Source organism: Muntiacus reevesi, chromosome 5 (genome assembly GCF_963930625.1).
Source record: "Muntiacus reevesi chromosome 5, mMunRee1.1, whole genome shotgun sequence".
In the NCBI taxonomy this organism is placed as follows: domain Eukaryota; kingdom Metazoa; phylum Chordata; class Mammalia; order Artiodactyla; family Cervidae; genus Muntiacus; species Muntiacus reevesi.
The window spans coordinates 109,556,347-109,573,127 of record NC_089253.1 but is presented as its reverse complement, the minus strand read 5'-3'; the positions used below and the strand labels follow the sequence as shown (position 1 = coordinate 109,573,127).

Below are 16,781 nucleotides of genomic sequence, written 5' to 3'. Positions count from 1 at the left end.
CATCACTGCAGAGGTTAGGTGCTCTTACCTGGAAGGACTGATCATTGACCCCCTGAAGCTGAGTTGCTGAACTGAGAAGGCGGAGACTATGCTGATAGGATGTATCTGCCTCAGAGTCAACTTGATTGGCCTCCCTCGACAGCTGCTGGGCCAGAGACTTGGTTTTCTCCAATCTGCAGGGAGTGAAGACAGCGGACTTTGAAAATTCGCTTTTTTTAATAAAAGCAAAAATTCATTCTGTTAAAAATATGTCGTCAGGTTTTATCCGAAGAACCAGACGAGCATAAATGTCTAATATGCGTCTCTTTCCACAATTTAAACACAGACATTAGAGTTTACACAGATTAGGTCAGAAAAATTCAACCCAAGTTTCCCAATTCTTAATCACATGAATATATTAGGCTTATATGCTCCATGCCACCAGATGGGTATGTTCACATCCTTTAAACACCACAGATGGTACCATGTCTACAAATACACAATCTCTAAATCAAAACTGAAACTTTACTTAGAGTAAGTTTTTCTTCCAGTCTTAAAGGCATCTGCTTTCCTCCAAAGTAACATGCTCATTCTCGTGTCCTTCTTACTATTGATACATTTAAAGGAACACAGCATCCCTCAGACCTTTGCATTGTACCCTGAGAGGGAGCGGATTATAGTGAGGACCTGCTGAAACGTACTTTCCCACAAGCTCTTGCACCACGGAGCCACGGAGGCTGCCGCTGCTGCCTCCTTCAGCAGCAGCCTTGCGCGCCAAGGTCAGGGCTTGGTTGGAGTAGTCTTCAGTTTCCCTGACCAGTTGCTCCATGTTATTGGCTGACTCGACATGGCTGAAAGGATCAAAAAGAATGAGTTTTTATAGCAAAGGCTTCCTTTATTATTTAAAAAAAAATTTTTTTTTTGCCATACAACAACATTTTTATTTTGTAGTAGGGTGTAACCGATGAACAACATTGTGATGGTTTCAGGTAAACAGCAAAGGGACTCAGTCGTACATATACTTGTATCCATTCTCCCTGAAACTTCCCTCCCATCCAGGCTGCCACATAACACTGAACAGAGTTCCACATGCTGTACAATAGGTCTTTGTTGGTTATCCATTTAAAATATAGCAGTGTGTACACGTCCATCCCCAAATCCCTAACTACCCCTTCCTCCCAAATAGAGCTACCAGATGACCTACAATCCCACTCCTGGGGATATATCTGGAGGAAAACATGATGAGAAAGGACACATGCATCCCGGTGTCCACTGCAACACCATTTACAACAGCCAAGACACGGAAGCAACCTATATGCCCATCAACAGAGGAATGGATAAAGAAGATGCGATATATGTATGCAATGGAATATTACTCAGCCATTAAAAAGGATGAAATAGTGTCATTTGCATAAACATGGATGGACCTAGAAATTGTCATACTGAGTGAAGTCAGTCAGACTGAGAAGGTGAAATATCATATGACACCCCTTATATGTGGAATCTAAAAAGAAATGATGTGGAAGGATGTAAAGAGTGTCCTTTAGGCCTTTTATTTAAATAAAGGGAGAGGAGTAAGAGAACTGCTTTGACTTAAAAAAACAAACAGAAATGACCCAAATGAGACGGAGCTCCTCTATTAGAGATCCTATCAAGAAGCAGAAGGTGTTCTGAGAAGTAGTCTCACGTCCTAAACTTTTTTGATGATCTACTCCATTTATAGCATAATCAGGGGAAACTATGGAGATGGATAGGAGAAATCTCAGGGTGATAAATACTGCATTTATAAACTGTTTTCTGCAGGAGAAATCCCTAGGCTTTATTTTATCCAGGATCCAACTCCCTCTCCACTTTTTGCTGCATCTTTAAACTTAGCCCAACATTAAGGGGGACAAAGCCCATCGATAACAGTTTCCCAGTTGCTTTTGTCCTCCTGGTTCTAGAAACTGATGAAAACAAATCCAGGAGGCAGCTCACACTATGAGAACACCAGCCAGCCCCCTTCTGCCGACTAAATTCCATTCAGGATTAGCAAAGCCTGCCACCTTGCTGAGCCCTCTGCCAGGAGCAAACCTCTTCAACATCAATCCTGACTGTAGGATTTGCAATCAGCAAGGACTAAGGAGCTGCCTGTGATTTCCAGGGCCCTGCAGAGCCGGTTTGCAGGAGGGAATTCTCTCCCTCTGCACACTGGGCCCCCACAGGCTAGCAAACAACTCATTGTTACTTGTTCCCAGGCTTGGTGTGGGAGTCCCTCAAAGCTGCAAAGTACTCTTTTCCAAGGGCTGATTCACTTCACTGGGCCCAAGGAATTACATCTGACATACACCGAAGCCATACCATGAGTCACAGAGAAATCTGGAAAAGAAACGCCCCATCCCCAACTCCTGCCAAATGACCTGGCCCAGTGGCCACCTACATACACTGAAAGCCAAGCGGTTATAAAATGGCTTCAGGGCAGGGGGATGGCTGCAACGGAGCCTGGAGGTAATCAGGATGGAGCTTTGGTCCTGACTACTCAGCAGAGTTGTTCAAGTTTGGCCTCACAGAGGTGGTCTGAAGCAGGGCACCCTCCAGTACTACTCACCTGTCTGCCAGTCTCGTGGCCTCCTGAGCTAGACTTTTAAAGCCATTTGGCCCCGTGTAGTGCTCTGAGGGAGGAATGTTCTGTGGAAAAAGGACAAATGGTTAAGGCTTTGCTGGGAGCCATGGAGCCTAAGCAGGTTTCACAGCTGTCTTGCCTGAACCTCTTGTCATTCAGTCAGTTCAGTTCAGTCACTCAGTCGTGTCTGACTCTTTGCAACCCCATGAATCGCAGCACACCAGGCCTCCCTGTCCATCACCAACTTCCGGAGTTTACCCAAACTCATGTCCATTGAGTTGGTGATGCCATCCAGCCATCTCATCCTCTGTCGTCCCCTTCTCCTCCTGCCCCCAATCCCTCCCAGCATCAGGGTCTTTTCCAATGAGTCAACTCTTCGCATGAGGTGGCCAAACTATTGGAGTTTCAGCTTCAGCATCAGTCCTTCCAATGAACACTCAGGACTGATCTCCTTTAGGATGGACTGGTTGGATCTCCCTGCTGTCCAAGGGACTCTCAAGAGTCTTCTCCAACACCACAGTTCAAAAGCATCAATGCTTCGGTGCTCACCTTTCTTCACAGTCCAACTCTCACATCCATACATGACCACTGGAAAACCACAGCTGTGACTAGACGGACCTTTGTTGGCAAAGTAATGTCTCTGCTTTTTAATATGCTGTCTAGGTTGGTCATAACTTTCCTTCCAAGGAGCAAGCATCTTTTAATTTCATGGCTGCAATCACCATCTGCAGTGATTTTGGAGCCCCAAAAAAATAAAGTCCGACACTGTTTCCACTGTTTCCCCATCTATTTGCCATGAAGTGATGGGACCAGATGCCATAATCTTAATTTTCTGAATGTTGAGCTTTAAGTCAACTTTTTCACTCTCCTCTTTCACTTTCATCAAGAGGCTTTTTAGTTCCTCTTCACTTTCTGCCATAAGGGTGGTGTCATCTGCATAACTGAGGTTATTGATATTTCTCCTGGCAATCTTGATTCCAGCTTGTGCTTCTTCCAGCCCAGCGTTTCTTATGATGTACTCTGCATATAACTTAAATAAGCAGGGTGACAATATACAGCCTTGATGTACTCCTTTTCTTATTTGGAATCAGTCTGTTGTTCCATGTCCAGTTCTAACTGTTGCTTCCTGACCTGCATATAGATTTCTCAAGAGACAGGTCAGGTGGTCTGGTATTCCCATCTCTTTCAGAATTTTCCACAGCTTATTGTGATCCACACAGTCAAAGGCTTTGGCATAGTCAATAAAGCAGAAATAGATGTTTTTCTGGAACGCTCTTGCTTTTTTGATGATCCAGCAAATATTGGCAATTTGATCTCTGGTTCCTCTGCCTTTTCTAAAACCAGCTTGAACATCTGGAAGTTCATGGTTCACGTATTGCTGAAGACTGGTTTGGAGAATTTTGAGCATTACTTTACTGACGTGTGAGATAAGTGTAATTGTGCAGTAGTTTGAACATTCTTTGGGATTGCCTTTCTTTGGGATTGGAATGAAAACTGACCTTTTCCAGTCCTGTGGCCACTGCTGAGTTTTCCAAATTTGCTGGCATATTGAGTGCAGCACTTTCACAGCATCATCTTTTAGGACTTGAAATAGCTCAACTGGAATTCCATCACTTCTACTAGCTTTGTTCGTAGTGATGCTTTCTAAGGCCCACTTGACTTCACATTCCAGGATGTCTGGCTCTAGGTGAGTGTGAGTGATCACACCATCGTGATTATCTGGGTCATCAAGATTTTTTTGGTACAGTTCTTCTGTGTATTCTTGACACCTCTTCTTAATATCTTCTGCTTCTGTTAGGCCCATACCATTTCTGTCCTTTATTGAGCCCATCTTTGCATGAAATGTTCCCTTGGTATCTCTTGAAAAGATATTTTCTTGAAAAGATCGCTAGTCTTTCCCATTCTGTTGTTTTCCTCTATTTCTTTGGATTGATTGTTGAGGAAGGCTTTCTTATCTCTCCTTGCTATTCTTTGGAACTCTGCATTCAAATGGGAATATCTTTCCTTTTCTCCTTTGCTTTTCGCTTCCCTTATTTTCACAGCTATTTGTAAGGCCTCCAGTCACACAGAATTCTCCATCCTGACACATCAAGAGTCCCTGGTTTACCATGGTCATTACATTAAAAAAAAAAAAAAAAAAAAGTAGAGACTTGAATCAAATAGAAATCCAAGTTCAAAAAAAGTCTGTATATATAAATGGATTTTAAAATATATGCATGTTTATATCTTCATATATATTTAAAGTCCAGCAGAACATAGGCCAAGTTTTAATGATAGTTATTTCGTAGCAATGAGATCAGAGAGGACATTTATTTTCTGAATATTCTACAAAAGGAAAATCAATACACACTACTTTTAAATCCTTCATTTTCCCAGGTTTATATTTGATTTATCTTCCAGCTTTCTTTATCCACTTCCCATCTTACAATATTGTCACCATTGCCTCCTTTATTCAGAAAGACAAGAATGTTCATTCAGATCTCCTCCTCCTATCACACCACAAGCAACATCATTAGGAAAATCATACTATAACAATTTTTTCCCTATTTGCATCACCATGTTTTTATTGGTCTCCTTCCTTCCCTCCTAATTCTTTCCTTCCCTCTTCATTTTGTTCATTCATTCCTTCATATAGCAAACATTTGTCAGAGCCACACTTGGTGTTATGGGCTGAGAAAGTAAAGATGAACAAAATTGAATCCTGCCCTCCAAGAGCTAACAAGCTAAAAGACAGGCAGAAAGAAGGGGGAAGACTGTGCTACAGGTAGCAAGAAATGAACTGGTGAAAAAGAAAGGCTGTCACTAAGTTGTATCCGACTCTTTTGTGACCTCATGGACTGCAGCCCGCTGGGCTCCTTTGTCCATAGGATTTCCCAGGCAAGAATACGGGAGTGGGTTGTCATCTCCTCCAGGGGATCTTCCTGACCCAGGGATCGAACCCACATCTCCTGCTTGGCAGGTGGATTCTTCACCACTGAGCCACCTAGGAAGCCATAAAGCATAAAATGGGAACTGGCAAGAAGCCAAAGAAAGTTGTGACCGCTGCAAGGAAGAGAACTCCTTCTGACTACCAGAGAGACCAGAAAACCCGAGAGACAAAGTGAGCCCGTGACACACGCCGTGGGTCCCCCAGCTCAGCAGGGACTCTCACCCCCTAACCCAGCACCACCTACAGTGTTCCGCAGGGCAGCCTCGCTCTCCTCCAGGCTCAGGAGCATCTGCGAGATGAGCCTGCGAGTATCCTGAACTCGGTCCTGATGCTGGCTGCCCAGGGTCCGAAGTCTCTCCACGGTCATCTTGAGGTCATCCAGGCGGGTCCTGTAGCTATTCTCTTGGCTCCTGGCCTTGGCCAACTGGAGGTTGAGGGATCTAATAGCACCTGAATACCAACAAGGAAAAGGAGGATGAGCACGTTGCGGGGTCAAGTCATCAAAAACAGAGGGCTGAAAAAGTGACTTTGACTGGCTTTCACCAAAACAGTAGTAGCCCAGTATGTGAATGCATGCTCTTTCATCTCCATCATTTCAAATCTCAGGAGAACATCACAGACAGTTCTGCCACCTCCGCAAGGGTGAGGCAGAGACATCTGCTGAACTGTTACCACCAAAGATTCTATGACCCAGGGGACTGCTTTCTAAGCCTCTGAATTCTCTCCTGTGTGAAACAGGCCTCCATCACCTTCTGAAATCTGGGCTTCTCTCAGAAGGTCCCGAAGGGCTTGTTCAGCCTGCTGCATCCTGCCCTCCAGCTCTGCGTCAGGTACTGCTCCTCCGCCAGCCTGAGCCTTCGAAATCAGGGTCTCCAGGGTCTCCAGGCTCTCAAGTTGCTGCATAAACTGATCCATCTGAAACCATGAAGGAAAGAGGATTAGAACAGAGGATGGAATTCATGGTGGAATATTATATGGCAGGTATCCAGGGGCTAAGGCTTCCCAGGTGGAACTAGTGGTAAAGAACCCACCCGTCAATGCAGGAGACAAAAGAGACACCGGTTCAATCCCTGAGTCGGGAAGATCCCTTGGAGAAGGGCATGGAAATACTGGTTGCCACTCCAGTGTTCTTGCCTGGAGAATCCCACGGACAGAGAAGCCTGGTGGGCTACAGTCCACAGGGTTACAAAGAGTCAGACACGACTGAAGCGACTGAGCCCATGCATGCGTCCAGGGGCTAGTGGCTACAAGTCCAGAAATGCTTGGCATGTCATGGTAAGATTCAGACTCTAGAGCCTAGACTTTCTGAGTCTGGATCCTGGTTCCACTACTCACTAGCTATGTGACCTTAGGCAAGTCACTTTCTTTATCCGTAGGATGAGGATAATAATATCGCACAGACTTATTATTTGGACTAAATGAGTTAGTATTTGTAGAATAGTGCCGGGAATAGAGTAAGTGCTATAGAGGCTGGTTAAATAGATAAATTAAAAAAAACAAGTTGAGTTTGTTCTACATTTGGGCTCTGTTTGGACCCTTTCCTCCCCCGTCCTTCACTTCAGTAAAAATAATAATTCATAATTAACAACAACAACATCAATTTCATTCTTCTCTGGAATTTGAATGAGAAATTTCTGGAGGCCATTCCTGTTTGGACAGCCCTGACACCTTTAGATTCCTCATATCTTTTATGCTGTTGTTGTTCTGTTGCTAAATCGTGTCCAACCTTCTGCGACCCCATAGACTGCATCACGCCAGGCTTCCCTGTCCTTCACTACATCCTGAAATTTGCTCAAACTCATGTCCATTGAGTTGCTGATGCCACCCAACCATCTCATCCTCTGTCACCCCGTTCTCCACCTGCCCTCTATCTTTCCCAGCATGAGGGGGGCTTTCCAGTGAGACAGCTCTACACATCACGTGGCCAAAGTACTGGAACTTCAACTTCAGTATCAGTCCTTCCAATGAATATTCAGGATTGATTTCCTTTAGGATTGACTGGTTTGAACTCCTCACTGTCCAAGCTGCTTAAGAGTCTTCTCAAGCACAATTTGAAATCACCAGTTCTTTGGCTCTCAACCTTCTTAACAGTCCAACTCTCACATCTGTACATGACTACTGGAAAAACCATAGCTTCAACTATATGGACCTTTGTTGGCAAAGTGAAGTCTCTGCTTTTTAAATATGCTGTCTAGGTTTGTCATAGTTTTCTTTCCAAGAAGCAAGCATCTTTTCATTTCATGGCTGCAGTCTCTATCCACAGTGATTTTGGAGCCTAGGAAAATAAAATGTCACTGATTCCACTTTTTCTCCTTCTATTTGCCTTGAAGTGAAATTTTGTTGTTCGTAATGCTTCTTAAGGCCCACTTGACTTCCAGGATGTCTGGCTCTAGGTGAATGACTACACCATCATGGTTATTTGGGTCAGTAAAACTTTTTTTTTTTTGTATAGTTCTTCTGTGTATTCTTGCCACCTCTTCTTAATCTCTTCTGCTTCTGTTAGGCCCTTACCATCTCTGTCTTTTATTGTGCCCAACCTTGCATGAAATGTTCCCTTGATGTCTCCAATTTTCTTGAAGAGATCCCTAGACTTCCCCATTTTATTGTCTTCCTCTGTTTCTTTGCATTGTTCACTTGAGAAGGCTTTCTTATCTCGCCTTGCTAGTCTCTGGAGCTCTGCATTCAGTTGGGTATATCTTTCCCTTTCTCCCTTGTCTTTTGCTTCTCTTTCCTCAGCTATTTGTAAAGCCTCCTCAAATAATCACTTTGCCTTCTTGCATTTCTTTTTCTTGGGGATTGTTTTGGTCACTGCCTCCTGCACAAGGTTATGAACCTCTGTCCATAGTTCTTTAGACACTCTATCAGATCTAATTTCTTGAATGTATTTGTCACCACCACTATATAATCATCAGGGATTTGATTTAGGTCATACCTGAATGGCCTAATGGTTTTCTCTACTTCCTTCAATTTAAGTCTCAATTTGGTAATAAGCAGTTCATGACCTGAGCCACAGTCAGCTCCCCAGTTTTTGCTGATTGTATAGAGCTTCTGCATCTTCAGCTGCAAAGAATACAATCAGTTTGATTTTAATATTGACAACCTGGTGATGTCCATGTGTAGAGTCATCTCTTGTGTTGTTGGAAGAGGGTGTTTATTATGACCAGTGTGTTCTCTTGGCAAAACTCTGTTAGCATCTGCCCTGCTCCATTTTGTTCTCAAAGGCCAAATTTGCCTGTTACTCCAGGTATCTCTTGACTTCCTACTTTTGTGCTCCTACTTTTGTGCTCCCTATGATGAAAAGGACATCCTTTTTTTGGTGTTAGTTCTAGAAGGTCCTGTAAGTCTTCACAGAACCAGTCAACTTCAGCATCAGTGGTCAAGGATTACTGGGATGCTGAATGGTTTGCCTTGGAAACAACCTGAGATTATTCTGCCATTTTTGAGATTGCACTCAGGTACTGCATCTCAGACTCTTCTGTTGACTATGAGGGCTACTCCATTTCTTCTAAGGGATTCTTGCACAGACCATTGTAAATACAATGGTCATCTGAATTAAATTCACCCATTCCTGTCCATTTTAGCTCACTGATTCCTAAAATGTCACTGTTCACTCTTGCCATCTCCTGCTTGACCACATCCAATTTATCCTGATTCACGGGCCTAACATTCCAGGTTCCTATGCAACATTGTTCTTCACAGCATCGGGCTTTACTTTCACCACGAGACACATCCACAACTGAGCACTATTTCCACTTTGGCCCAGCCACTTCATTCTTTCTGGAGCTATTTTTCTGCTCTTCCCCAGTAGCATATTGGACATCTTCCAACCTGGGGGGCTCATCTTCTGGTGTAGTATCTTTTTGCTTTTTCATAGTGTTTATGGGGTTCTCAAGGCAAGAATACTGGAGAGATTCGCCATTCCCTCCTTCAGTGGACCACGTTTTGTCAGAATTCTTCACTGTAGCCTGTCTTGGGTGTCCCTGCACAATATGGCTCATAACTTCATTGAGTTATGCAAGCCCCTTTGCCATGACAAGGCAGTGATCCATGACATCTCTTTTATATGTTTAGGTTTCCTTTGTTTGTTTCATAAGGACATGTCTTAGAAAAAATCCATCTAGAAAGTGGCATATTATAATAGAGCACTGAATTCAGATTCAGTGGACATGGGTGGCATTTTCAGTTCCCCCTATGTGACTTTTGAAAAATAACATATTTCTCAAAACTGGTAAATATAACATAACTCTGAAGTATTATTACTACTACAGGGAAACTATTTAACATAACAATTTTTCAAGAGAGAAATAGTAATCCTCACTCCTGTCCTCAGGAGACTAGGAGGAGCCTGGGTTTGTGACAGAACCACCCAAAATATACTTCTTCAGGATTTTACTTGTGAAGGTGAGGGCTGGCTAGCATGCACACCTGGCTCTTCACTTGATTGTAGCAAGCTGGACAGTTGGTTAATGCTGCATGGTCACAGTTGAGGCCGTCAAATCCTGGCTTGCAAACACAGCTGCCATCACTTCTACACTCCACGGGCTCCGAGCCCATTGGGTTGCAGTTGCAAGCTAGAGACAAAAGACAAACAGGAAGCTTTCATGTCAAACTAATTCTGGAACCTGGAGGTATAGCAAAGATAAAAGGAAGATCCAGTTACCCAGAGCAAAGAACTCTTCTTTGTCCTTGTTGATTCATGTTGTGTTGGATTAGTTTCTTGGCTATATCTCCAAGCACATTCCCAACACAGAGAGGTCTTGGGAATCATCTGGCAGGTTTGTTTGGTGTGTGTGTGTGGATGAAGAGACACTTCAACAGTCCATCCTTTCTACAGACACTGATTTACTTCCCCCCATTAAATTGTAAGTCTCTTGGATATTCTGCAGACACTCTGGGTTTGCTCACAGGGAAAGTAGCATTTCTTCCGGGCCTATAATATGCCAGATGTAGACATCTCTCTATATATTACAGGTGAGAAATATGGGCTCAGAGAGGTTGAGTAATCTGTCCTAGGACATACAACAAGAAGATGGCAAGAATGAGAACTTGGAAAGAGCCAGTGCTATTTTCCTTCTGCTCTGCTGCCTTTGATGTAGGAAATGCAGTAAAGCAGAACCTTTACTCAGTCAAACTGATTCAGTAGCACTATGTGTCATGTTCTGTTCTAGGAGCTGAGGATATAACAGTGGGTGAGATGCTGCTCAAATGGAGTGATTCTTTGGGTACTCCAGCTTTAGTGATCACAAAACACTTGAAATAATGTCTGAGCAAATGTTATGATTTGCTTCCATATTTACGTGTCTTCCTTATTAACCTATGAGCTCTTTGTGAGCTGGGCTGACTTATTCATTATTATAACCTCAGTATCTAACTCCACACTGCACACATAGTAAGAGCTTGATAAAAGACAGTTCAGTGAAAAAATTGTACTGTCTAAAGGCAGCAAAATCTCTATTAACAGCACTTTATAGATTTGGGTTTCCCTGGTGGCTCAGACAGTAAAGAATCTGCCTGCGATGCAGGAGACCTGGGTTCAATCCCTGGTTTGGGAAGATCCCCAGAGAAGGAAACAGCAACCCATCCAGTATTCTTGCCTGGAGAATCCCATGGACAGAGGAGCCTAGTGGGCTACAGTATATGGATTCGCAAAGAGTTGAACATGACTGAGCAACTAACAATTTCACTTTTCTTTTCAGATGGAATTATATGGTTTACAGTGTGCTTTCTCATATGCTATTTTATCTTTGCAACCACTTTGAGTAAAATATTAATCATCCATATGAGGAAACTGAGACTCAGAGAAATTAATTGGCAAGATCAGAATAATACAAGAGGTATGCTAAAAAACTGGACTTAAACTCATACTGCTGATGTCATGTGAATGCTTCCTATCATAGAACATCACAGCTAACCCACAAGCTGGGGTCAGAGCAGGTGGAATTTGTGCCCCTGGGTAGAAGCCTTAAGTTGCACAGAGCCTCAAGCATTTCCAGGGCTGGGCACTCTGTTGTGAATGAGGGGCCCTGGGCGCCCTGCAGACCTCCTGGGGAACCTCCAATCTGGGTCCCCAGAGCCACTCTGGACCTTAAAATAAGCAAGCTCCTGCATTCTGTGCACCAGGCTGGTCTTGGACCTTGGTGACTGAGGGGTGAGTCTAAGTAGCAGGCCAGCTCCCTTGAACTGAATTTGCCTCTAGAACAGAACACGTGCAATGGCTTGAAAGAAGGGCCGAGCAAGAGGCCCGGTCTGCACATTCATGCTTTGATCTGATCTGAAGCAGCGCCCAGGAATGCTCCACGAGAGCTACTGCTTTGAAGCCTGACCTCCTGAGTAGACGTGTGGACTGTCACCTTTCTATACATCAATCACACAAACTTCCTGAGAGGGTCTCTCCAACTACTTTACTGCCCACTCCCCTCCCACTTCAGTGTATCCAAGCTTCATCTCAAGTCATTTATTACCTTCCTCTTACAGGTCTGGCAGCCACTTGCCTGCCTACCAGCCTGGGGACTACGCATAGGAGGCAGCCCCATTTTATCTCCTCTTCCACTTTGGAATGTAAACCTGACCCTTTTCACTTCTCCCACTCAGCCTTAACCCTTTCGACATTCTCTGGCTCTGACTGTCACAGCCCTGCTGCAGGGGAAATTGGTCTTAAGACTTCTGGTCAGTGAAAGGTCCAGGCAGGTCAGAGAAGCCAAAGGAGCATCACAGTATTACCTGCTGTCAGCCTTGCCCATTTATATGTTCTCACACATGTACATGCACACACACACATGCACACACACGCAGCCTGGCCAGTCTGCCTAGGGGTGCAGTCCTACCTCGACATTTGTCCGCTGGGTTGGCAGCCAAGGGGTCCCCGTAGTAGCCAGCTTTGCACTGGTCGCAGTGGGCACCAGTCGTGTTGTGAAGGCACTTCAGACACCTGCCTGTCAGGCGGTCGCAGTTCCCGGGGGCACTGGGGTCCACGTTGTTGCTGCACTGACAGGGCTGACAAGGTCTCACTGGACCATGTTCCCCAAAGGGGTCCCCAAAGTAGCCATCGGCACAGAGCTCGCAGCGGGCGCCTGGAAGGAACCAAGAGTCAGGCTGCCCATGTGATCATCGATGAGCAGCAAAACCAGAGGCAGAGGCTGAAATTATGTCACCCCCTAGAAGAGCTTCCCCCACCTGGGACCCCAGAACAGCAGGCTCAGGAGCAGGAACCCACAGCAAGAGGCTGACTCTTCCACGCCATGGTGGTCACAGATTCTAGAACACAAGTACCACCAGGGGCCTTCCTGCCAGTTAACAAGCTGGCTAGGGAAAAGTCAGATGGAGCACCAAACCACCAAGACTGCAGCTCAAGATAAGGTCTTCTCTGAGACCGACCAGCAGAGAGGTGTGACATGTATAACGTTACTAAGTTTCCCTTCTTTATCTTGGTTCATTTTTTTTTTTTGCTTGTTTTTGATGAGGACCATTTAAAAAATCTATATTAAATTTGTTACAATATTGTTTCTGTTTGGGTTTTTTGGCCATGCAGCATGTGGGATCTTAGATCCCCAACCAGAGATCAAACCTGCACCCATCCCTCAACCCCACATCCCACCCCCACCCCTCCCCATCTTTACCCCATTGGTACCTGAAGTATTGACAACTGGGCCATCAGGGAAGTCCCTCCTTGGGGTTCGTTTTTAAAAACTTAGTTAAACTCTATATTTCATCTGACAACTTCACCTCCTAATTACAAACCTCTTAAAACAGCGTTAGATGTGTCCTCCCATAACTCTACACCCTGCCCTTCTTCAATCCACTTCAGTTCTTGGGCATCGATCTCTCCTTATCTTTAAAACGAGCCCATTGAGAATAACCCTGAGTCACGAGAAGTCCCTGGGAATCCCTTGGATTGGACAGACGCGTGGCAGGAGGACAGGGCGGGCAGCTGGCCTCACCAGTGACGCCATGGGGACAGTTATTGCACACCACCTCCTCTGTCTCGGGCATCACAGAGCAGCTGAACCCATTGCGACAGGGACAGGGCTTGCAGCTGCGGGGGTCGTGTGGGTCGTTGTAGAAACCGATGGGGCAGTCCGCACACTCGATGTCGGGGTTCTCATCCCCTGAATAACAGTCTCCTGGGACGAAGAGGGAGAATGGAGGGGCAGAGAAATGAGCAGGTAAAACTATCCACTTCCTTTAATACAGAGGACGACGCGTGGGAGGCAGAGCTTAGTAATTCAAAGCCTCCCTTTCTGCAGCTTTCCCCAGAGTGCCTGATCGCTGGCCCTCCCCTCTGCCCTCCTAACCAACTCTAAACATGGCCACGACCCTGAATCTCACCCTCCCTCTCCCAGGCTAAGCAGACCCACACTCCTTTTACCACCGTCCATAACTTAACACGGCTCCCCTGTTACCCACGGCCTGACTACACCACTTGTCGGCACATTCATTCAGGTCCTGACACTGCCTTTGATCTCCCCAAACAATTCTTGAAATTTGACACCAGCTCCCCCACCCAGCACTGAACCGTGACAGCCATTTCCTGTAACCTAGCACCTTTCTCACAACCTTGTGGCATTTCCATCATGAAAAGGATTGAATGTAATAAAGCGCCGCGTCCATCTTCCCTTGACTCCAGCCCTGCTCTCCTTAATCCTTTCCCATCTCTGAAATGAGCTCAGGCACCGCCTTTCCTGCACGGCTCTCTCTTCCACGGGAGACCCCGGTCACCTGGCCGCACCCCGAACCGCCTGGTTCAGGTGTCATTTCACTCACCTGTGTCTGGATCACAGGCCCCTCCCCCTCGGCAGTTACAAGGAATACAGGTGCCAAAAGGTCCCAGTCTGGCTGAATCTCTTTTGTAGCCAGAAGCACATTCCTGGCAGAACTGTCCCTTGTACCCAACAGGACATACACATTGTTCAACCCAGGGTGCTGGGGCTCCCGAGATGGGGCGGGCTGAGATCAAGGTCACGTTGTCGAGGTACCCAGTACCTGCAAGAGAGACCACAGGTGAGAAGCAGCAAGTGGTAAGGTCAGAGGATCTAAAGTCAGGCCTCATACTGGACTTTTTCTTAACTCCTCAATGAAAAGAAATTCACATTTTAAGGCAAGACAAGGAAAATCTAGACATAAAACTTTCTCTCTGCCCTTTGGCCTCCTTCTTCCCCTCTATTTACATTGTGCATCTGCCTTATGTGTTAAGCAGACCTCCCATGTGGCAGAAATACCTGCTCAACCACAAAGATCAATTTTTCTCCTCTGGCACCAGCCATGTAACTCCTTAGACATAACATTACTTTGTCAGTCCTGGTAGGGGGTCACAGTGACCTCCTGCTTACTTGCCTTGTATGTGCAGACATCTTTGGTGAACTTTATGTCAATGCCAGTATATCATTTCCCTTAAAGAGAGCAATTGGTGCAGAACAGACTAGTCAGACGACCTGGAGAGATTGGGCCACACCTAATGGAAGTTCTTAGTTTAAATACTTGTTTATGACCTTATTAATGCTACTAGTTATATTATATGCTGCCTATTTCACAAGATTAAAGTTCCCTGCACATGTATGCATGCATGTTCAGTCACTCAGTTGTGTCCGACTCTTTGCGACCTCATGGACTGTAACCCGCCAGGTTCCTCTGTCCATGGGATTCTCAAGGCAAGAATACTGGAGTCGGTTGCCGTTTCCTCCTCCAGGGGATCTTCCCGACCCAGGGACTGAACCCACATCTCTTACATCTCCTGCATTGACAGGCAGATTCTTTACCACTGAGCCACCTGGGAAACCCACCAAATGTGTGACTGAGCCTCAGATAAAATGAATGATAATTAGGTGACTAGAAACAATTTGATCAAATATATAGTTTTACAAGATCAGTGATTGTAATAATGTATTGTAATAATTATATATTGTAATTGTAATAACAACAATGATTGCAATAATATGGGAAGAAGCAACAAAAGGGAACTATTGTGAGGACCGTAACAGACTAGTAAGACAGGTGGTCCTGACACTTGGCTGCTGTTAACAGAAACTGGCCCAGTAATGGCACTTTCTGTGGCCTATCAAAAAAGTCCTCACTTGACTTGGGAATGTGCATTTCTAGCACCGTGGGACAAAATGGTCACAAAATACCTCCCAAACCAGGACTGAAATTAAGACAGAAGGGAAAGGGACTGTAAAATAAAGAACACTGCCCACTACCCTGTTCTACAAGAATCAGGTCCTTAGCTGCTGCGGTCGATGACCCGCAACACATCCCAAAAGGAATTCAAGACAAAGGTCAGGATGAAGCACCCTGTGTACTCAGAAACCTGACAGAACCGGCCCTCAGTCAGGTATTTTCAGGAAAAAATTTTATGAATCCAGTTTATTGCATCTTCTCATACTTAGAAAAGCACTAAAACCATTAATTAAGATATCTGTCCCTTGGGAAGAGCAGTAACCTTCCACCAAGACGTGTGCTTGACAGCATGTACTCCCTTCCAAGATCACATACATACTGGCTTCCCCTTCACCTCTTTGGAACAGTTCTCAGCACTTTCCAAGAGACATCCTCCAGGCTCTACTTTTTATATCTGCTTGAATAAGATTTTTCATTTCCTTCTTAGATTGACTTTTTCTTTAAACTTTTTATCTTATATTGGAGTATAGATTGACTATTGATTAATTTTTTCATTGATAGCCCAGGTGACATTCACTCACTCTGGCATGCATAATAGTATAGCACTTCATCATCGCTGAGTGCACTGGTTCTGGTGTCAGAAAAATCAGGGTTTGAATTCTGGCTTGATCCTCACTAGCTCTGTGAATTGGACAAGTTCCATAACACCTCTGTGTTTCCTCAGTTATAGAAAGGAAATGACAGAGGTATCTACCTCCCAGGTTCTCGTGAAATTAAATGAGACAGTGCATGTACTGTAGAGTACTTGGCACATAGTAAAGATTCAATAACTTGTTAGTAAACACCTTTTCCACTTTCTGCTTTATTCACTGTATCAGTGACATGGAAATGGTGCATGTTAGCCATGCATCCTTTTTACATGAATGCTAAAAAACTTAAGCGGTCAACTTAAATAATTCCAATCGTGATAAGGAGAACCCAACATAGTACATAGTATGTAGAAAGTTCAATAATAGGAATTTACAGAATACATGGTAGCACCAAGTATAATCCCAAAGGAAAACTACTCAAGAAATAAAGAGAAGAATGTTGTAGATTCCACTTCTGAGCTAAGGGAATGTGCCCTTTTGCTGTAGGTTACCTTCTTCAAATAATCGGCTT

At 44.7% G+C, this 16,781-nt stretch overlaps 1 protein-coding gene across 1 annotated transcript in view; it reads right to left on the bottom strand.

Moving 5' to 3' along the window:
* LAMC2 (laminin subunit gamma 2) overlaps positions 1-16,781 on the bottom strand; it is a 69,466-nt gene that overhangs the window by 10,396 nt on the left and 42,289 nt on the right. The window contains exons 9-17 of the mRNA XM_065937000.1: positions 14,271-14,489; positions 13,448-13,630; positions 12,335-12,580; positions 9,936-10,081; positions 6,260-6,425; positions 5,755-5,960; positions 2,567-2,646; positions 681-830; positions 29-173 (exon numbers count right to left, since the gene is read on the bottom strand). Of these exons, the coding sequence (XP_065793072.1) occupies positions 29-173; positions 681-830; positions 2,567-2,646; positions 5,755-5,960; positions 6,260-6,425; positions 9,936-10,081; positions 12,335-12,580; positions 13,448-13,630; positions 14,271-14,489 (1,541 nt within the window). The remainder of the gene's footprint in view (positions 1-28; positions 174-680; positions 831-2,566; positions 2,647-5,754; positions 5,961-6,259; positions 6,426-9,935; positions 10,082-12,334; positions 12,581-13,447; positions 13,631-14,270; positions 14,490-16,781) is intronic.